Raw genomic sequence first — 23,986 nt, 5'->3', positions numbered from 1 at the left:
AGTGGTGTCAACCTGGATTGTTTCTGCAGTGCAGATCTAACAGCCATGGCTGAATGCTATGGAATCCTAGGGGCTGTAGTCTGCTGCCAGAGCTCTCTGACAGCAAAGGTTAATGTCTCACAAAACTACAATTTCCAAAATTCCATGGCACTGAAATATGGCAGTTAAAGTGGTGTCAACCTGGATCATTTCTGCAGTGTGGATACAGACTTAGTGGATCCAGTCCACTAGATCCAGAGTGAATATGATTGTTCCGGAATATATATGGAGCTCTAACGGAATGGGAATAGACAGATTCTCTTGAACAGCTAAAGGAAATCATGAGGTATATGAAGTCATTTCCAAAGGCTGGAAAGAATTGAAGAGAACCAGCACCAAGCATAGCTTGAGATCACAGCACAAGCCTTATGCAATTCAATGTATTGCTTCCTAGATTTTTTCCATTATCCATGAAAAATGACTGCATTCTAGATTAAAAGCTAAATTAGCTAACTGTAGGCCCATTGTATGATGGCTTACCTCATTGCCGTATTATATGATTCTGGGTGGATGCAAGTCTGATCCAACGGATTTGGCTGCCAAGTGACATTTGCTGCTGCCTTATTTTTCTTTTTGCCCTGTTTCTCATTTGTGGCTCCTTTCTGACTCCCAGCTGCAAGCTCACTTGTTTGATTAGTGCCCAAAATCATGAAAAAAGAAGAAAAAAAGAGGAAAAGGTTGTTATAGTTTTAAGAACGTCCCTCAAATACATATTTTCTTCTCCGTTGATTCTGGATACTGGTAGAGCATGGACAATTCATTCATCACAAAAAGCAAGCTAGTATTAAAAAAAGCAAAGTAAAATTAATCTTATGATTGAGAGAATGTATTTTGTAATTAAGAGGCATTTGAAAATTTGGCTCTTAGTGGACCCTAGAGGCTACTGTTTTTGTTTCACTTAAAAGTTCTCTGAAGTGGAAGTGGACAGAAACGTCTTTTCAATTGTGGGTCAATAGCTCCATGAACGTATAAACAAATATCTGTCTATTTATATTAATTACTACATTCCTCCTAGACATCATCTTTGCAGCAGCTATTCAATTGTGTCTATTTCTGCTCAGCTTCTGATGGGCAGCCAAACTATACTATTTTATATGGGATGAAATTGGTTTTGAACTTGTTTTTGAGTTTGTTTTTACAATGCTTTTATTGGTTTTCTTAATTTGGTTTACATCACTTTGGGAGCCCAGCTGGGCAGAAAAGCAAAAAATAAATACTTCTAATATGTAATAAATATTTAATAAATCTGTACATACAGACAGTCCTAAATTGAATTTGCAGCATTGCCAACTAAGGAACAGACAGTTATGAGTATAGCTGCAGGGAGGGAAGATGAGGACATTGCCCCTCCAAATGAGACTTCTGCCCTCCTTCAAGTGAAATATTCCACCAGCCCCCATATTTCTAGCATTGCAGAGAGTGAGACAGTGAAATCTGTTCACACCTAGAATTCATATTTGCTGTGTTTGGATTCCCTTGGTAAATTTGCTCTCTTTTTTTAAATGCCTAAGCTCTATTTCAAAATGTTTGACTGAAGGTTTCAATTACAGCAATACTAGAAAATGGGGGATTGAAGAAAAAAATCATTTTTGTCGGCAGAATTCTTAGGGGGGGGGGGTTGCCCTCATTTTTCCCCACCTGCCATAGCTACACTTCTGCACTAGGTCTGTGGCATACTTTGGAAAGTCCCAATTTCAGTTCACTGGTAGTCAATGATCAGCATTCAGATTCAATCCATGCTATCATATTGCTATCTTACTGCTGCATATGGACTGCAGTTTTATTATTTTATTGCACTCTGCGCCACTTGGCAGCCTCAATGGTAAAAACTGGCTTAGAACACACTTCACTTACTAGTTAACTTAGTACATTCAGGGGTAGCTATGTTGGCTATTTAACAAACAGAAACAAATATCCATCAGTGATACGTTTCTTGGCCAACCAAAATGCTCAATATTGTTGCAAGCTTTTGAAGCTCCATGGGCTTCTTCATTTTAGTGGAACCATGAAGACTAGCCTGTGGACTAGGACTTCAACCAAGGTAAAACAATTTTTTCTTCATCTTAAATTTGGACTGAATTTACCTCTACATCACCAAAATGTTCCTGATGCAAAAACATGGAGACTTCTTGAGGAATCCATTGTTCTCTGCCTACAAAGAGGCATGTGAACTCACTGGAATGGAGATATAATGGACTGCAAAAGAGGGATCCTTGTTGAGATGGAAATGGATTTTAAATTTCCATGACTTTGAAAATCTCCCTATTGCCACATGGCCAGAAGGAGGAGGAGCCTGCCTGCAAACATATCCTTCCCATTGTAACATCTTTACTAAGGACTAAAACAACATGCAGGCATCCAACTAACATTGCCAATTATTTTGTTTTTGCCCCTCTCCTGTTTGGTTTGTAACATCTTGCCTGATGAAGAAGCCTATGGAGCTTTGAAATCTTGCAACAAGTATATTGTGCATTTTGGTTGGCCAATAAAGGTATTACTGATGAATTTTTGTTTATATTAGTTAACTTAGTGCTAATTAGCTGTAAGGAATGGGTACATTGCAGTTATTCTTAACTTTATGTATTATTATTATTATGTGTTCTCATGTGAAATACAAGCCCAGTCTTAGACTAGCAGATAAGATTATAGATATTAAAAACATTTGGACTAACAATGGTTGTAGTACAGGTTTCACAAGTGTGCTCTGTTCTTCTGTATTAGCTCTACGTGTTGCTCCAGAAGCGCAGATATGGCCTCATATCACAGATCATTTAAGTCTGACTAGTGGCATTCAGCAAGCTAGTAAGTTTGTTTTATGTGCTTTGGTTTGGCCTTTGGAGTATCTGTATTTCTTTGACTGGGTCAGCCTCCAGAATGAGCCCCTTTGCTCAGTTCCAGACTGAGTTCAGTCAAGTTGCTATTACATTACTGTTCCACTTAAAATTTAATCGAACTGTCATTTGAGGTTTCTTCCACTAGAAGTGATGAGAAACTTTATTATGACACAATGTCCCAACATGCCAGGGAATGTCTGCAGCTTTCCAAGGTCAAAATAGAACTGGAAAGGCACAACAACATATGAAATATCCGCGTTAGTTACTGCAAGTTGGAAGTTGTGATTGCAAACCTGTGGACAGAAGCAAGCTAAAGAAGAACTCTTCCCAGTTAATTTCCATTCTGCTTCCTCTTTCTCCACATATCTTCCCTTGTGGTTCTTCTGTAATTTAGCTACAATTTCTTAATATCTATATGGACATATTACTTCATGTTTATTTGTTATTGGTTATTAATTATTTATATTGCCCTTCATCTAGAAAAGTTGATTTATTGATATATTAACATTATTTTCCTATCTCACCCGGCAGGATACAAATCATAGAATCACAGAACTGTAGAGTTGGAAGGGACCACAAGGGCTATTTCATCTAAGCTTCTGCCATGCAGGAATACACAACTAAAGCATCCCTAAAAATACTCATCCAACCCCTTTTTAAAGACCTCCAAAGAAACAGAGTACATCACTATCCAAGGAAGTCTGTTCCACTCTCAAACAGTTCTTATAGTAAATAAGTTCTTCTTAATGTTTAGGTGGAATCCTTTTTCTTGTAATCTGACTTCATTGGTTCTGGTTCTAGTCACTGGCGAAGCAGAAAGCAAGCTCTCTCCATCTTCTACATGACATCTTTTCAGATATTTTAAGGTAGCTATTATATCACCTCTCAGTCGTCTTTTCTCCAAAATAAACATAAAGCTTGGTTTCCAGACCTCATAAGGCATGGTTTCCAGACCTTTGCTCACCTTGGTTTCTGTTCTCTCAACACATTCAATTTGTCAATATCTTTCTTGAACCGTGATGCCTAGAGCTGGACACAATATTCCAAAGGACTGATGCAGAATAGAGAGTGGCACTACTTTTCCTTGATTTGGACACTGTACTTTTGTTAATGAAGGCTAGACTTGCATTGGATTTTTCTAGCTGGTGGATAACACTGTTGACTCATATATAGCCTGTGATCTATTAAGAGCCTTTGAAGCTGACTTACAAGTAACATCAAAATAACCTTTAAAAAACCCACAACAAACAATATCAACACATAACAAATCACTGAGATTTCCCACAGGAAAACACATGGTAAATATCCCTATGGAAAGAAAGTCAGGACTAGGAGGCCATCCACTGGTTTGTGCCTCCCTTTGTCTTTCCCTTCCCCCATGCACATTTTATTTTTCTTCTATCAAGAGATGTTGATAATCTCAAATTCACATGAACCTGGGAAATATACTGGGACATGAACCTATGCCTTCTACCGTAACACTTTACCCCTGGAATGGCAGCTTTGGTGCATCTGGGAGCCAATTCCCCACCACTACTTTCTAAATGATGTACTCCTGGTGGGGGCAGAAATTACAGATTTTTGGAAAAGCAAATCATGCACACTGATTTACAGAGAGTCCTGCTTCCCAAGTCTTCTGGAAGCATAAGTACCTTTATTTTCAGAATTTTGTTTTGGGGTAGTGGTGGAAGAGGAATCCCACAAAATGCAAAACTGGGCAAGGTGTTTGTGGCAGTCCACAGTTTTCATGCTGTTCACGCCTGTTGTAACTAAGCCTCTCTGATAGCCTTGGCTGAAGAGCGAGGTATAAGTAAATAATATATTATTATTATTATTATTATTATTATTATTATCATCACATTAACACTTTATGAAATCACACACACTAGAGTAGATTACAAAGAAACCTTTGGATTACCACTCCAATCAGCCTCAGCCAGCATGGCCAGTATCAAGGCAATGTGTCAGCTGTAATCTAAAAAACATCTGGAGGACGAAATGTTCCCCAATCCTGCAGCACAGCCCAGTAATATGACATTTTGGTAACGTATTTTTAAAAGATAAGCCTTATTCAGGAACCTGGTACGGTCAAATAGCACAGAAAAGAAAAGGCAATGTATGAAAAAGGGCTCAAGATAGGAAAGAACTGAGAAGACTTCAAGCCACTGTGTACTAGGAATTGCTCTTTAACTCCCAAATTTCTTCCTCTAAATAGAAGATGAGTGATTTTTCACCTTCATTTGCCTGTTAATTTAAGAAGGAGGCAGGGAAGAAGCAAGTGTATAATTTGTCATCCACATCACCCACTTATCTATTACCTGCAAAATGTTCTGATGTATTCCTGGTTAACCCTGATAAAGCCAGCACATTGCTGATAGGATTTTGGACCCAATCCTTTGACATCTTTGATCTGCTCCCGATTGATAAATGGCCCATTCTTCTCTCGCCATTCAATTATATTTTTAGCCCTGTTGGCATTCAGTCCTGCAATATGTCTAAGAAGCCAAAAGAGAAAGAGATATGTCACCAACAAATATAGATAGTGAATTCTATATTACATAACTAACAATAATTAATGTAAAGGAACATCATACTTGTTATAAAACAATCAAAGTGGGAAGGATTTCCTCCTAGAACCAGCCAGGGGCTGCTCTTGGCAGTTGGTTGTGATAATAAAATTAAGCTCCCCACACCAATTTTATGTGCATGTGGTGAGTGAAGATGACACCAAACACATTGGTAAGCCATAGCAGGTCTGAGCACATGGGCCTGTCTTTTCTGAATCCACATTGCTATTAAAACAGGAAGTCTTCAAAGCTCACCTTAATAGTATTTCTGAGCAGATGTTGATATCAACTCCTACAAAGCTGACACACTCTTCCACCACACTGTCCAGGGTTGCTTTCAGCAAGGTCTGAGATACATCATGCTGCAAGTTGGGGAAGGGGTGTCAGGGAAGGTGGAAGAATAAACCCAACAATAGTGTAATATTAGATTACTGAAACAGATCTCATTATAGTGAGAATTCCAGAGAACAGTAATTTTAATAAAACATTTTGCTGGTGTAATATCAACACGTGAAAGAGCCCAGCTGATGAACAACTCATGTATTTCTACTATTTTCATCATAAAGCTATCATAGCTCACCTGAATTTATTTTCAAGCTATTAGTCCTACAAATATAGCTTTTCCCCTGACCTAGGCGCGTTATAGACGGCCCAGAAGGGGCAGTCTCACGCCGCCACCGGTTGCAGTGTCTGAAAACCACAGCAGCCAAATGACGTGGTTCCCGGATGCTGCAAAGAAGGAGCGCGATCTTCGCGCTCCTTCCTGCGGCCCAGAAGAGATGCCGCAAGTGCCAAAGTGTGCACTCGCGCCGTCACTTCCGCCGTGTGATGTGTGGACACAGAGCGTCCACTACGTCAAAATGGCGGCGCCCATCTGTATGTGGCGGCGCCATTTTGATGTAGTCATTTCGTGTGAGGGGCAAGGCACATCAGGAAGCGCCGCCCCTCGCGTGTGATGACTGCGCCTCATGGGCCCGTCTGTAACATGCCCTAGTTTGCAAAAAAATTCAGATAGCCTTTACATTACAAAATCTATTGTATTTCAAAAAAGAGCTATATTCCTGGACAAGCACAGGTCTATTTTGTTTTTCTCCAAAAAGGAAGAACAAAGGAACAAAAAAAGAGATTACTGCAATGCCTGTGTTTTGCTAGTTTACTTGCTTTCCTCTCCAGTTTTCACATTATAGTATGTCTACTTTTGTAGCAAAACATTTAATAAAATGTTTGTTTAAAAAGCTGCCAAAGAACAGTAACAGCTAACAACCACATGCATTCTGAAGCAGGCAGATAACTGCATGGGTAAGTGCTACATGATGGCTGGCTACCTCAGTCTACCAAGTGGAAGACCACTGGTAAACACATCTACTCAAAGCATCTGATTAGTGCAATTTCACCCTTCCCAAAGGGCCACACATTCACAGCTCTATGTAGTGCAGTGTTGGGTCTCTTAACCAATTAATTTATTTTCAATAATGGCAGATCCTCAAAACTATAATACACGCCACTTTGCAACACTCAAGGAAACACAAAAGGCAACTTAATAATTCAGTCAACAGAAGCTACAAGTAATTGTGAGAGGGAAAGGTCCATGTTGAATATTTTTGTTTTTAATAGCTTTTATAGCAATATTAACAAAAGCAATCTGTCAAAATACAAATGCCTATAACTCACAGTTCCATCAGTTAAAGTTTACTGCTCCCAATTATTAAAATACCCAACACTGACTAAACTAATTAAAGGTGACATCCAAACAGGCTTCCTAGCTAGACACATCATGTTTACATAGGAATGTGTTCAGGGGGGTGGTGGGTGAATAAAATACAAGTGAGGATTCATTGCCCCACTTTCCACAATTTCCTTTTTGAAAAGCCACTATAAAAGAAAGTGGAATATTTCAGAATAGCATCCAAGGTGAAGTGATGAGCTACACTCCAGCCTCTTGATACTAACAGGTTTCTCTTGATCAGGGAGTCATGTGACCCTCCGGATGCTGTTTGATTGCAACTCACAGCATCCCTTACTACTGACTATGCTAATTAGGACTAATGAGATTTGCAGTTCAGCAGCACCTGCAGGGCCACATGATTCTTCATTGTTTGTTGTTAACTGTCCTCGAGTCAGCCTTGACTCACGGTGACCCTGTGGATGAGACATCTCCAATCCTCCTTATCATCAACTGCTCTGCTTAGATCCTGTAGGCCCAGGCCCATGACCTCCCTGATTGAGTCTACGCATTTGGCATGCATCTTCCCCTGTTTTTGCTTTCCTCTACTTTTCCTAACATTATCATCCTTTCTAGTGAGTCATGCCTTCTTATGATGTGGACAACGTACAAGAGTCTCAGTTTTGTCATCTTCGTTTCCAGGGGGAGTTCAGGTTTGATCTGTCCTAGGACACATTTGTCTGTCTTTTTGACTGTCCACGATGTCCTCAGCACTCTTCTTCAGCATCATATCTCAAATAAGTTTATTTTCTTTCTGTTGGCTTTCTTTGCTGTCCAGCTCTCACAGCCATATATGGTGATGGGGAATACAAGGGCTTGGAGATTCTAACTTTAGTGCTCAATGTATATCTTTGCCTAAATTTTAGCATATGTATCATTTTTTAAAAAAGACTATAAAATCAAAAGCAGCATAAACACACTTTAAAAATCTCCACAGAAACAGCCATATTAAAACCGAGATTTAAAACATATTAATGATTTTATTTTCTAGTCCAATGCAGAGCTGGCCGCATTAGAAGAGTGAGTCAGGCACTCGATATTGGGGAAAGGCAGTGAACCCCCTGCCACTCTCCCTGTTATAGGAGAGAGCTGTAGGTGCCACATAATTTGCCCTTTGCTCCATATGCTACTCTGCTGCCAACTCTTTTACCTGGAATGGATGGCACAAGATGGTTTCAAGCATAAAAATGGGTGTGGGAGAGTGGAACCCAGCACTGGAACCAAACTTCCTCCAGTCCAGGGTATTGTTATTTGCCATCAGGTTGACTTCCAAAAGACCTCCAAGAACTAATCAGTTCAAGCCTGTGACTCCCTTGATTGAATCAATTCATCTGTAGTGTGGTCTACTTCTTTTCCTATTGCGTTCCACTCTAACAAGCTTTATGGTATTCTCCAATGAGTCCTATCATCTCATGATATCTCTGTTTAGTCATCTTGGCTTCTAGCAAGTTTCAGCTTGATTTCTTTTAAGACCCATTCATTTTTCTATTTAGTAGTCCAAGGTATCCGAAGAACGCTTCTCCAGCACAGCACTTCAAATTAGTTGATTAACTTTCTATAAGTTTTCTTCAACATCCAGCTTTCACAACCACACAAAGATATTGGAAGTATTATGGCCTGGATGATTCTGACTTTGGTTTTTAATCTAGTATTCAATGAGTATTTAGCAATATAATAATAATAATAATAATAATAATAATAAAATTTATTTGTGTTTCCCTGCCTCTCCCAGTGGATCGAAGTGGGGTTACAGACTATTAAAATCAAATACATATGACACTTTTATAAAAGCACAAAAATATTACATCAATACTCCATCAATACAACAATCCATCAAACATCCACATCCAGGGGCAAGGCAGAATATCATTGTCAACAAGCATATTGGTCTTCACTCTTGGGGGGGGGGGAAGCTTGGCGAAAGAGTAGAGTTTTAAGTCTCTTTTTAAATGTTTCCAAGCGGGTCGTGAGACAGAGCTCCTCAGGAAGGCTATTCCAGATCTGTGGGGCCACTATTGTAATGGCCTTTTGGGATGAGGAAACATATTTATACCCATGGACAAAGCCATAAGACCAGAGTGAGGCCACTCCTAAGTAACTTCCATGCTTCTGTGCTGGAAGGAGTTTGAACTTGCTTCAGATTCAGCTGGCCTAGACTCTGCTCAGCTTGGCAAATCATGACTGCACTATAGTATTCATAAGAGCATAACAACAGTTGTGTTGGATCAAAGGCTTATCTACTGTAGGGTCTTGTTCAGACAATGGCCAACTAGTTGCTTGGGGGAGAAGCCTACAAGTGGGACATGGGACCAAGAGAATAAGGCTAAACACAAAAACAAGAAAGTAAAGTTTCAGTCCTATATCTGTTTACCTCAAAGTAAGCCCTTCCGAATATGCAGGATATGATTAAGTCCCAAGGCAATCAAAAAGGAAATTAAAATTATTACTATCATTGAGAAAACAAACAGCCCTTTTGCTACTGCTTGAGTCCTGATTGTTCTTTTTCATTATTTTAGTACCTACTCCTGTTTTTAATAGCTGTGCTTTTCAAAAATTGACAGGTTCTAAATCCACCTGAAAACTTCTTTTTTTTATGGAGTACATGTACTTAAAGTAATAACACTGTGAACTTTACTGCACAGGCCCACCAGAGCCAAGAAGCGTGAATGCTTTGTATATGCAGAAGCTAATTCAATCACCATGTTGGCTTAGCTCAGAGGCTCTTATAAGTCATTCATTTAAATCTGGGTTGATCTGCAGTGGTTTTGTGATGTGTCTGTTCAGGACATCATGCTGGTCCTCAGCCAAGATCCCAGATTATTTCACCCAATAGTTTGTTTTATCTTTTAAGTCACAGAGCTCTTCCAAAGTTGTTTAACAAAATATGACATGCTAGCAAAATCAGACTCCATTGACTCATATTTGTAATTCATTAAATTGTGGTTGATATCAGATGGGGTCTCTGAGCCATTTCTCAACAATTCCCTATTCCTTTATCACAGCTAACCAAATCTAAATGATAGAATTTACAAACAGCAATAACATTTCTATTCCACTTCATAGTAAACTCAGCACTCTCTAAGCAGTTTACAATCTGTAAGCCGATTGCCCCAAACAAGTTGGGTATTCATTTCACCAACCTATGAAAGGATGGAAGGCTGAGTCATCTTGGAGCTTTCTGGGATCAAACTCACAATATTGTGGCTGCAGTACCAGTGATAAGATGCATATGATAAGGTAGGAAAGCCCTCCAGTTTACTGTAATATCAAATGTCATTGATGTTTTAAATAAAGTTGCTGTCATAAATGCATTATAATCTAATGCAGGGCTTCCCAACCTTTTTGACTCGCAGAGCCCTTTTAAGAATCAATTTTATGGCAGAGCCCCTAAGAGGGCTACCCTATGTTTTACAAGTTAATGGGGTTTAGAAGTAGTGGTACTTTTTGTTTCTTATTCCTTAATTTTGTTAGATTTTTATTTATTTTGTTTTCCTGGAGCAGCCACAGAGCACCTGCAAAGTGCTAAGGGCTCTTTGGAGCACAGGGTGTGAACAGCTGATCTAATGTATTCAAACGAACTGATTATTTCATATACACCAAAGCTGAAGCTTAGATACCTAGGCTCTGTTCAAAAATCTTAGAACAATAAGCATCTATCTATAGTTATACAAGTTATTTCTGTGGTGTTTTGATTAGAATATTAGATATAGATCACAGAGGCCAGGGTTTCAAATACAAACAGAGCTGCAGAGCCTATAGGACAGTGATGGCGAACCTTTTAGAGACTGAGTGCTCAAACTCAGTAGCGTTCCTGCACCAGGTGTCACTCGGTGCCAGGGATGGGACTTCCGGGGGCAGGGTGGTGGGACTTCTTGGGGGGGGGGGGGAACACGCAAGGATAAAATTGAGGACTTCACCAAATAAAAGTTCAAAACAAAAACAAAACAAAAAAGCCATTCATATAAATATTAATTCCATTCTTCTCAGCCTGGCTCAAAATGGAGGACCTTTTGGAATCCCTCCTGGACAGCCAGGCCATGAAACCCACTGGGTGACCTTGGGCAACTTACACAGTCTCAGCCTCAAATGATGTCAATGACAAAAATCCTCTCTTAACAAATCTTGCCAAGAAAACCCCAGGATAGGTTCGTCTTAAGGTCGCCATAAGTTGTAAAAAACTTGGAGGCATACAACAACAACTAATGAAATAAAGCACTGAAGGCACACTACAATAACAAGAATAACAAATATGTAATATAGAAAGCCAGTGTGGTGTAGTGGTTTGAGCGTGCAACTCTGGAGACCAGGGCTCGATTCCCAGCTCAGCCATGAAACCCACTGGATGACCTTGGGCAAGTCGCACTCTCTCAGTCTCAAATGATGGCAATAGCAAAAATGGCTGGTTCTCTGAATTTATACCCAAGTTGCAAACCTTGTCCAGCGGCGGTGGCAGATGCAGCAACATTTACCCCCTTCGTCACTTCCCTCCTGCCCTTCCTCTTCCTTCGGAGCACTCCCTTCCTCCACCCCTCCCACCGTGGAAAGGCTTTCTCCCATCTTTCTGGGGTGGAAGGGATTGAAGGACAGAACACTCCTGTCCCAGCACCCCTCCCACCTTGGAAATTCAAAAGAGTGCATGCTCCACTCTCCTTCTCCCTCATTCTTCCTGGCCTCTGCCACATGCCAGGTTCGTCATCATGGTTATAGAGTTATTAATAACCGACAAATGAAGCGGGCTGTTCAACAACTAGAGTGCTGCTGGCGGAAACATCAGCATTTATCTGACAAAACACTCCATAAGAAATTATTGGATTCTTATGGAGTGACAATAGGTGTAGCAAAGAATTCTTTCTATGCTGCACGTATTGCATCTGCAGAATCTCATCCAGCAGAGCTGTCCAAGGTGGTTAAAGAGCTAACTCAACTGTCTCCCACCCTGCACTCTTTATTAGAACCAACTAAGGCCTGCTGTGATGCTTTTAATGACTTTTTGCAGATAAAATCTCTCGGATAAGGGTTGATCTTGATGTCGGCATTACAATAGAAACAATAAGAGAGGTATCCAGTGACTCTGTGGACTGCATTAAACTGGATCATTTTGAGTTTATAAATACCGATGAAGTGGACAAGCTCCTTGGAAGTGTTAGTAAGACGACGTGCCCCTCAATCCTTGCCCATTTTGGTTGACCGCCCAAGGTGGAGACGCAGTGATTATATTATTACAATCCATAATTAATGCATCCTTCAGGGAGGGTAAATTTACATCAAAGTGAAAAATAGCAGTGGTTAAACCGCTCCTAAAAATCCTTCCCTGGACCCCCTGGTGAGAAACAACTACAGACCAGTCTCCCTATTACCATTCTTGGGCAAAGTGATTGAGAGGGCAGTTGCCTGCCAACACCAAGCTGTTTTGGATGAAACTGATTATCTGGACCCATTTCAAACTGGCTTCAGGGCGGGATATGGAGTTGAGACTGCCATGGCCGCCTTAGTCAATGATCTCCATCTGGACATCAACAGAGGAAGTGTGACCCTGTTGGTGCTCTTGGACATCTCAGCAGCTTTCAATACCACTGACCAGGGTATCCTTCTGGAACGCCTGAGGGAGCTAGGTATTGGGGGCACTGCGCTCCTACCTCTCAGGCAGATTCCAGATGGTGAGGCTGGGGGACAGTTGCTCTTCCAAGAGAGAGCTGACATCTGGCGTCCCCCAAGGCGCCATTCTGTCCCCCATGCTATGTAACATTTACATGAAACCGCTGGGAGAGATCATCTGGAGACATGGGGAGCGGTGTTATCAGTACGCTGATGACACCCAAATATGCTTCTCTATGCCTCCGACTGTCACAGCGACTAAGAATAGAATTTCTCCTCTGAATGCCTGCCTTGAGTCGGTAATGGGCTGGATGAGGGAAAACAAACTCAGATTGAATCCAGAGAAAACGGAGTGCCCCCAATACCTAACTCCCTCAGGCGTTCCAGAAGGATATTGGGTGCAATGGTATCGAAGGCCTCTGAGAAGTCCAAGAGTACTAACAGGGTCACACTTCCCCTGTCGATGCCCAGCCGGAGATCATCGACTAAGGCAACCATGCAGTGTCAACTCCGTATCCTGCACTGAAATCAGTTTGAAATGGGTCCAGATAATCGGCTTCATCCAAGATCGCTTGGAGTTGGAGGGCAACTGTCTTCTCAATCACTTTGCCCAAGAATGGTAAGAGGGAGACCGGTCTGTAGTTATTTCTTACCAGGGGGTCCAGGGAGGGGTTTTTTAAAGAGAGGTTTAATCATTGCTAATTTTAATTTTGATGGAAATTTACCCTTCCTGAAGGATGTGTTGATTATAGATTGTAATAATGTTTTCACGGCATCCCCACCCTGGGTGGGTGGAGATATCATTGCATTAAGATCATCAACTTTTCATGTCCTTTCTTTCTCTTTCTCATTCATGTCATACCCATCCCTCCACACATCATGATCAACAATGTACACATACCATACAGTACAGATGATGCTATCAAAGTGCAGGGGATGCACAGAGTAAACCCAGGACCATATACCAGCTGTGGGCTGCAGTTTGCCCAACTTTGTTCCAAGCAATTACTCTTCATTTCAACAAGGCCTATGTGGAACACACATGAGAGCCTAGCAGAAGTCAATGGAAACTATTGCAATCTCTCGGGGGCACATGGAGTTTTTAAGAAACTACCAGACTTGGTTTGTTTTATATATGCTATGTTATATACTGCACACAAGTTCCCTATCATTGGTAGAAGTTAAATATGAAGTAAAATGTTGGTTTTATAAAGAATTACACCCTTACAAATATCTTATGGTCCATGCATCCTTAACATATTTCAGGATATATCTCGCTCTCCTTATAACTCTTCTTCAACCAGCTCCTGCTCAAAACCAAGAGCCTGAGATCTCCAAATGAAGTTTTGTTATATCTTTTAACCATGGGGGATCAATTCCTTCACATTGCCCACTCACCTAAACTGTTTATTTGTCATGTAATTCTGAGGAGAGACTTGACTGTCTGTACAAATAGTCTGGTGAACAAAGCATAGCAGAGAACGAACAAGGGATCCTTTGAAAAGTATTGCTATGCATTTATTTCTGTCTTGCAAAGAATCTTATTAATTCTCCTAGTCAGCATGCCACAGCTTTGCCCAACAAATGCATAAAGCTTAACACCTGCTAGAAGGGCTCTAAAGCCCCCATTAAGAAAAAGACACTCACAACTTTCTAATATTCAATAGATAACAGCTGTACCAGATGGAACTGACATCTGCTATGGATCAATCACCATAGGGGAGGGGGTGGAAGTGACAGAACCTAAAATATTTATAGGATACATACCCCCACCCCTAAGATACAGCTAAAACTCTCGGTTCCTGAAATAATATTTCTGGCTGTTGCTATTATATTTTGATTTCAACACAAAATCATTAATAATAGGCCCAAAGCCTATTGTTAGTTCTGACTTGAATAAACCCTTTACATGAATGAAATTTACAAATATGTTGACTTACTATTCAACAGCTGATCGAAAGACTCTACTCTACTTGGGCCTAACCAAGAGGATGCCAGCCCATGTGTGCAAACAAAATGAAACAGGGCAAAACTGAGGATATTCTTTCTGTAACATAGCAGTCCTGTATAGAAGCCAAAACTGCACCTTCACCTAAGTGTACCAGAACGGCATCATATCTTGTTCAGCCACTTAAATGCTATTTAGCTAGCTCATAACAAACTAGCCCATTCACAGGAAGAGGACTAACAGATTTTTGTTGTTGTTGTTAAATAAAAGGTTCTGTAGCTCCTTCATCCCTCTGGGAAAATTGGGTGTTGTAGGGATACTGGTGACACCAAATCCTAGAACTCCAGAAAAATTATTTCAGTAGTTTCGTGTAGATATTAAATAGCATGGGGGATAGAAATGAGAAGTCCGGAACCACTGTAATACAGTGCCCCCATCAGTGGTCAATGGTATTGAAAGCTGCTGAGAGGTCCAGCAGAACAAAGAGAAACACATTCCTCCTGTCTAGTTCACCTACCAAGCTATCTCTGTCTCGTAACAAAGACTGAAGTAAGACTGAAGTGGATCTAGATAAGCAGTCTCATCCAAAAACCATCCAAGAAGAGTGGCTATCATAAACTCTAGAACCTTGCCTAAGAAAGGGCTGTTGGAGACTGGCCAGTAATGCTCCACTAGAGTGGAGTTCAGTATCAGCCACATGCCATCTCTCTTAGGCAGGATGGAAACCCTCCTTGCCATAGCAAGGCATTCATTACTCCCTTTATCTACTTGGCTAGTCCCCCTTTGTCTGCTTTTAAGAGCCAAGAAAGGCATGGGTCCAATAGACATTTGGTGGCTCTCACATTTCCAAAGATCCCATCCAGATCCTCAGGCCGCACAGACTGAAATGTATCCAGCATCACAGGTCAAGTAAGAGCCAAGTTTACATGCATTTATTGGATCTGTATCAACTTCAGCATTCAAGTCAGAATGGAATCAAGCGATCTTATCTGTGAAAGGACTTGCAAATGTCTTACAATAGACTGCCTTGCCTACTGTGGTGAAATGTATTCTATTTCTATTAAAACTGCAATCATTATTTCTAAATTTGCATACATACATGTACACATAGTATATGCAAATTTTCCAAACACTTTGTGAGACATCTCGTCTTTTTTTGATGGCATGTTTCCTCTTTGTTTAATCATTTCTAATGCTTTTAAATATTCACCTTAGCCCCTGGCAAGTTCTTTCAAGTGTGTGTATGTGTGTGTGTTTATTTTAAAATGAACTTTTTTCTAACCCACCTCATATATATACGTCTCAGAATGGGGTGCTATAAAAATCGCCTTACAAGAATGTAAAACAATTGAAATACTTGAACAGACTGTCAAAAGATTCACAAAAGTTTTAACAGTTCAAACAAAACAAAATCCAGCAAACTGGACATATCTTACATTTTTGGGGAATAGATGTCTTTGTCCAAGTCAAATATTCATTCAAGTTGACAACACTCCAGCATGAAGTCTGATGAATATCCATTGTGAAACTTTTTAAAAGTACAGGCATTTATTTGGACCAGCTCCTTAAATTAAAAATGTTGGGTTCCTTTCCCCACCCCTCACACATGTCTATCTTAATGAATTAATGCTGCATAAAATTTCATCTTTCTGTGTGTGCAAAATTACTAGTAAGTCAGTATCTCTTATAATCTCATCAAAATGGGGGATTCTTGTACATTACTGCCTTATGGTATGTAGGCATGCATTCACAATCTCACTTTTACTTGTAAAGTTGGCAAATTTGTCATGGAAATAATCAAAAGACAATATCCAGGGAAACCAAAACTCCTGACAGTCTCAAAGGTTTTTTTTTTGTTTTTTTTTTGGTGGGGGGGGGAGTAAGTGAATAACTTCAAAGGGAGACAGGAGTATAAGCAAGGTTTACAAGCTGCTGGTTATAAAGCTTAAGGGTTAAAGTGTAATTTTAATATCAGAAGTTTCTTTGATGGTTAATTACAGTGTGTAACACTTTTATTTTTTTATTGCTGCAGTGGTAACCAGACATTTGAATGATCTAATTTTATCCCAGGGTACTTCCTGTTTTGTTGGTGATAATCTTAAAATGTGAGAGCCAAAAGTCTCACTTGGAGCCCAGGTGATTTCAGCAAAAATGTGCATTCTGAATACCTTCGTTAAAAATGTGTATCTGTTTTTTTTTTAATGAATAAATAAACACTGCTATATCAGAAAGATCTCATGTGGTATTAGAACTGTCTTCAGATGTTTTAACAAAGATCAAGAGGGAGGGGTTGAGTGTGGCAATAAGTTGTTTAAAAATTAATTTACTACCCATAATTAGTAATGAGGTGAGGGAAGTTTTTTTTTACTGACCTTTAGAGCGGATCTTGTTGAAAGGCAGGTTAAAAATGTAATATATTAAGTTATAGGAATGGAGAAGAAATTGAAAGTTATCCCTAAGTATTGTACCTTTAGTTCCTTCAGAGGGTGCCTAGTACAGGTGGCTTCCTCATTGTAGTTTTTTTCATTTAAGAAAATTATATTTCTGTATTTGTGTTAGACTTGCAGGCCCCATGACATTGTTTTGAAACTGTGTATAATTGTAATTACCTACCATACCTTTTCAGCAAAATAGAAAGTTGCTTTTATTCACTCTCTCTCCTCAAATAACTTCAAGGAAGCTGCTTCAATTCTCAACCAGTGTTCTCTGTCAACAACGGACTGGATGAGCATGAGCAAACTAAAACTTAATCCAGAGAATATAGATACAGTATGCTCTGATCAGTCATAAGGATTCAACCTGCACCAGATAGGGTTACACTTCCCCTAACACTCAGGTTGATAGGAGCGTTACAGACCGCCCGTTTGGGGCGGCCTGTATCCGGCTCTTTCCCTACCAGATCGGGGCCTCAGCTGCCACAGCAGCAGCCTCTGATGCCCCGATCCGCTGCTTTCCAGGCCGCGGGGAAGCGGCAAAAGGCCGCTTCCCTGCTGCCTGGAAAGGGGTGTCCTTGGGGCTTCATGGCCCAAGGACACCCGACGGCAGTGGGAAGGAGGAGAAAGGGGGCACTTGGCCCCTTTCTGCCATGCGTTGCTGGCGCAGCTATCTAAAAGCTGTGCCAGTGACACAAATCCTAGAAGGAGCTCCGTTTCGGAGCTCCTTCCAGGGCCGTGGAAAGTGCACCCCAGCACGTCCGCGCCACCCCATTTGGAGGCAGCATATTCATGACGTCCTAATGGCGGCGCCCATCTAGAATGGGCGCTGCCATTTTGTACGTACTGTGTATGTACTACGGTTGGGGGCGTCTGGAAGAGACGCCCCCGGGCAACCCTAGTACGTACATGGTACAGGTGCGTCTGTAACGTGCCATAGTTTGCCATACTCCTAGACTCAAATCCAGATCTGGATATTAAGGCCAGGAGTGCCTTAGCACACCCAGACATAGGCATCAGCTGTGCATGTACCAGGAGATATGAGATTTGGCTACAGTGACACATGCTGTCTATCCTTCACTATTTATATCTTCCACTTTTTCCCAGGCTGGGACTCAAGGTGGCTATGCCTTTTCATTTGGATTACTGTAGCACACAATATGGGGGTGAGTGGGTGGTTTGGTTGCCTTTGAAAATTGTTTGGAAACTTCAGTGGGTCCAAAAGGCTAATGGAACTGTTTTGACATTCAGTTCATTTCCAAATTATAGTGACCAAAAGGTAATCTTATCAAGCATTTTTCTAGGGCTTGAGAGTGTGTGACTCACCCAAGGTCACCCAGAAGGTTTTCATGGCTAGGTTTAGAATCAAACCCTGATCTCCAAAGTAGTAGTCCAAAACTCAAACCACTGCACCACACTGACTCTGATTACAGGGAATAATAATAATAATAAAATAATAAAACTTTTATTTATATCCCGCTTTTCTGTGAAAAGACAATCAAAGCGGCTACAACATGTTAAAATCCACATTTACAAAATTATGTCCCAAATCCCCCCCCCCCTTAAAACAGGATTAAACAAATTACAATTAAAACATCTATTAAAAACACAATAAAATACAGCGAGGACAGAGCAGTGGGCTGATACATGATGTGGGGGGCAGTCATTCTGTGGCTGGGCACTTTTAGTCAGGAAAGGCCTGCCGGAAGAGATCCTTCTTGATAGGTTTTTTAAAGCTGTCTAAGCTGGCAATTTGACGGATCTCATCTGGCAAACCGTTCCATAGTTTGGGAGCAATTGCAGAGAAGGCCCTCTGGGATGTAGCAGTTAGTCTGGTTTTTAAAGGCTGCAATAGATTCCTCCCAGAGGACCTGAGGGTGCGGGGCAGATTATATGGAAGCAGGCGATCCCTCAAATAGGTCCCACATGATGTGCAATGATCAAAACTTTTTATTTCTTAAAAAGCCCCACGTGTTTCAGCAGAATCACACAGCAGATGGGACTTTGTCTCCTTTATCCTTCCACTGTGAATATGTGCTTTCTAGTTTTTTGTTCTGTTCCTTTTTTAATCTCTAAACTGAACTTCAGCTAAATGGGCTATCGGATAGAGCACTGTCCAATGTAAAGGAGCCCATATAGTCATGATATCTCAAAACTGTGATCCCTCATGAAAAACTTTCTAACCATCCCTACAAAATACAAATTGTCTCTCTCCACAAAAATCAAAACTTATTATCAAAACATATGAATGGTGTACTATCATACCCAATAAGTAACATCCTTTTCATGCGGAGAATTGAAGACATTCAACACAAGAAACACACAGACATACACCTTACTTCTTCAGGTAAAAAGTCTCTGAAAGTTCAGACCTGATATTTTAATCTTTTGTGTCTCATTTGGAAAAACCCTTTCAACTAGATTCTACGAACACAAGCCTAGCCCTCTGATGTTTGATAAAAGAGTCTTACTTCAAAACACTCCTTTGATGGTTTTTTGGGGGTGGGAGTTGTGGTCCCCCCCCAACACTGCAAATTTGGGTATTTTTTGTTGTTGCAGTTAGTACTTTGATTCCAACATACTTTCAAACGCCCCTCCAAGTTCATTCCCCCTGTGTGCAATCACAATATATCTACCTTTGAGGAGGTAGTATTAAGAGATGTTGAAAAATTAGAGGCTTCTTTAAGGAAACCATGGTACAATTTAAGTTATCAGGAACATTGCACCTTACAAAAGTTAGCCTCGAAACAGGAGATAGTAATCAAGCCAGCTGACAAAGGGGGAGCCATAGTACTCTTGGACAAAAAGGATTACTTACAAGAAGTACTTCGTCAACTTAATGATCACATCAGTTACCAAGCTTTGGATAAGGACCCCACTAGCTCTATTAAATTTGTAATTAAAATTTTAATACAAGAAGCAGAATTGTTGGGATACATAGATTCCACTACAGCATCATTTTTGATACAGGAATATCCCCGCATTCCCATTTTCTACGTATTACCTAAAATTCATAAGGAAGGTTTTCCTCCACCAGGTAGACCTATCATTTCAGGGTCAGGGTCCCTTTTGGAACCTTTATCCCAATATTTGGATTCATTCCTGGCACCATTAGTAATTGAAGCACCTTCTTATATTAAAGATACCCGTCATTTCATACAAAGTATAGAGAGCACAGAGATTAATCCCGAGGGATGTTTGGTCACCTTGGATGTAAATTCTTTATACACTTCCATTCCCCATGCTGAAGCCAGAGATGTTGTAGAACTTTATCTGCACTCTAAAAATGTGAAAAAACCTCCCATTCATTTCTTATTGGATATTCTGGATATTATTTTAGAAAAGAACTATTTCAGGTTTAATACTCAATTTTTCCTTCAAATTAAAGGGGTAGCGATGGGTAGCCCAGCAGCTCCAAGTATTGCCAATTTATACATGGCTCATTTAGAATCTACATATATTACTAATCCAGATAAGAATCCTTTTCATAAATATTTACAATACTATGGAAGATATATTGATGACATTTTTGTCATATTTTCTGACAGATCTAGAGTTGAGAACTTTTTCACCTGGATGAATTCTGTAAGCCAACATATCAAATTTTCATGCCAGTCAAACACCCAGCATATTTCTTTTCTAGATGTAGAAGTTTATATTTATAATCATAAGATTGGAGTTCGTAATTTTCACAAGCCTACGGACCGTAATTCCATGCTACATTTTTCTAGCTGTCACCCTTATCATCTGAAAAAAAACTTACCATATTCACAATTCCTAAGATTAAAAAGAAATTCTTCCATTAACACTCATTATGAAAGGTCAGCTGATCAGTATCAATTAGAATTACAGGATAGAGCTTTTCCTCCTCATATAGTCCAACAGGCTAGATACAGAGCTTCCCTCAAAGATCGCTCCACACTATTTCTTCCTTCGAATAGGACAACTGAGAACAGGATTATAGGATCCTTCACTTTCACTCATGCCGCGCACCATATTAAACATATTATACAAAAACATTGGCATATAGTTCAGAACATTCCAGGCTGTACACAGGCACCCATTATAACTTTTCGGAGAACTAGAAATCTCAAGGACTCTTTAGTGCATACGGATTTTTATGAACATGCTCAGGAGCTTTCTCATGTAAGAGGACATCACAGATGTGGTCATTGCAGCTGTTGCAAACAATCTTTAAACATAAAATCCTTTATCCATCCCATATCAAAGGAATGTTATGAATTAAACTCATTCACTAATTGTAACTCCCTGAATGTTATTTATGTGATTTTATGCCCTTGTCGGAAGATATATGTGGGACAAACTTCAAGACCTCTAAGAATTAGAATATCTGAACATAAAAGTACCATTCGAAATAAAAGTTTAGATACTTCACTTGTCACACATTGGTCACAATTACATCACTCTCCAGAATCCTTAAAATTCTTTGTTATTGAACAAGTCAAGTTTGGTACTTTTTATAGTGGCAACAAACACACTAAACTCCTACAAAGAGAATCATTTTGGATTCATAAGTTGTCATCAAACATACCCAAGGGTTTAAATGATCGGTTGGATTTAAGTTCTTTTTTATGAAATTATATACATTGGTCAATATTGTACAAATCAGAGACAGATATGGATATGGGAAGGAGGCCAGGCAGATTACATAGAGCTATATTATGCTCATAATGTATTTAGAATGAGTCGGAGTTGTTAGTTACCTTTCAATTATTATAAGTGTTAATATGCATTCAGCTATGGTTTGGGCTTACTTTATGGGACATGTAGGATAGTATGTCTCTAGAGGATATACCTTTAAGAGAATTCAATGCATCACTTTATCACCTGCAGCCTATTGCTGAGGCAAAGTATATTATGAGTTACTATTTCTGTGAACTTGTACCAGCATCCTTTTTTATCAGTCAAGCCAAGCTGTTTAATATTGTGGGTAAGACATAATGATTCAATTTCGTTTGTTAATTATATTATATTTGGTATTATGTTGCTGATAGTAATTAATATATCTTTGATTGTCAACTTTGTGTATTTAGAAGTATGGAACACACAATGTACTATATTATTCCGGTTATGAAATTAATATGCTGATGAAGACCTTGGTGAGTCGAAACGGCCACACAGGACTCCGGAGGTAGCCGTCCCATCTGAATTCTACTTATAAGGACCCTGCTACCAGCCAATATTATTAGTTCCAACTTCATATTGATTTGTTCCAAGCATCATCCATCATCATTGCTTTTTTGATTTTGGACTCTAATATTATGTTACAGCAGTAGAACCTCCTTCACTGCTAAAATCAGCAACATTGTAGACTTGGACTGTTACCACTTCACTCTTTAGATATATATTGGCTATTATTGATGTGTCTTGTAATTATGTATCTGGATATATATATCTTGTGAATAGACATAGTCTAGTTATTATACATATCTCTTGTTGTTCCCTTTTTGTTCAGTTTGTCTAAGTGTAAGCCTGCTGCTCGTTGGTTGGTGTTTCTGTAATTAGATCATGGCTGAATGGACACACACTTTTGCCTTTGATGATTCTGATAAAGCACGAATTATAGCTAATAGATTCTTATTCAATGAGAATGAAGCCACACAGCATCGTGGCAATTGGCAGGACCTTGAATTCCTTAAAAAACAATATGTTAGAATGGATTTACATGCATCCACCCTGGCAGAGTATTGCAAGACAGCTCGCATTCCCAGAGGCCTCAGGATACAAAAGAGTCCAGGCTTATTCAAAAATGATGTGGAGTTTAAAACAAAATGGGCTGCAATTCTCAACAAGTGTTCCTCTGACCTTATGTTACTTTTGGTAGATAGACTTAATTCAGAATTAGAACAAACCAAACTCAAGATTGATGAATCATTGGCTCAATTATCTGTAGATCTTTCTAGTCAGGATATTCAAAAACGTATGGAAGTGTTAGAAAAAGAATTGGACTCTTTCACAAAGGAACTCAAGGCATACAAAATTAAAAAATTTAAACGTGATGAACTTGATTATGTTAATGAAACAGTTTACCCCTGGCTGAAGAGTTCATCCAGTAAGAAAGTACGCTTTGCAGAGAGACCGAGTTTTTCCTCAGATGGGGAATCCTCTGATGAACGAGGCTATTCCACAGATACATCTACTAGAGAGGAACTCTTAGATGAAGGTTTTTTACAAACAGGCCCACGATTACGCAGAACTACACGAACAGGTCCTCGCAATCCCAAATACAATCAAAAAAGAAGGACAAGGACCTAGTGGTAAATTTGTCCTCTTACAATTTGTCTCATGAAGAGCACTTGTTGTTAAATAAAGGACTTTCATTTGTACCCACCCCTAATTATAATTCTTTTCTAACCAGAATAGATATCTTTAAACTTATAAGACAACTTAAGTTGCGATTTTTCTTTGGGGATTCTTCCCAAAATTTCCAACATACTTTCAAACGCCCCTCCAAGTTCATTCCCCCTGTGTGCAATCACAATATATCTACCTTTGAGGAGGTAGTATTAAGAGATGTTGAAAAATTAGAGGCTTCTTTAAGGAAACCATGGTACAATTTAAGTTATCAGGAACATTGCACCTTACAAAAGTTAGCCTCGAAACAGGAGATAGTAATCAAGCCAGCTGACAAAGGGGGAGCCATAGTACTCTTGGACAAAAAGGATTACTTACAAGAAGTACTTCGTCAACTTAATGATCACATCAGTTACCAAGCTTTGGATAAGGACCCCACTAGCTCTATTAAATTTGTAATTAAAATTTTAATACAAGAAGCAGAATTGTTGGGATACATAGATTCCACTACAGCATCATTTTTGATACAGGAA

At 39.7% G+C, this 23,986-nt stretch overlaps 1 protein-coding gene across 1 annotated transcript in view; it reads right to left on the bottom strand.

Moving 5' to 3' along the window:
• LOC149310543 (S1 RNA-binding domain-containing protein 1-like) overlaps positions 1-23,986 on the bottom strand; it is a 239,603-nt gene that overhangs the window by 29,675 nt on the left and 185,942 nt on the right. The window contains exons 17-19 of the mRNA XM_089529149.1: positions 5,696-5,802; positions 5,192-5,368; positions 520-663 (exon numbers count right to left, since the gene is read on the bottom strand). Of these exons, the coding sequence (XP_089385275.1) occupies positions 520-663; positions 5,192-5,368; positions 5,696-5,802 (428 nt within the window). The remainder of the gene's footprint in view (positions 1-519; positions 664-5,191; positions 5,369-5,695; positions 5,803-23,986) is intronic.

The sequence above is a fragment of the Sceloporus occidentalis genome, unplaced genomic scaffold (assembly GCF_023333645.1).
Source record: "Sceloporus occidentalis isolate IW3139 unplaced genomic scaffold, rSceOcc1.0.p SCAF_6, whole genome shotgun sequence".
Classification (NCBI taxonomy): Eukaryota; Metazoa; Chordata; class Lepidosauria; order Squamata; family Phrynosomatidae; genus Sceloporus; species Sceloporus occidentalis.
The sequence above is the reverse complement of the archived record's forward strand: the minus strand, read 5'-3'. Positions and strand labels throughout refer to the sequence as shown.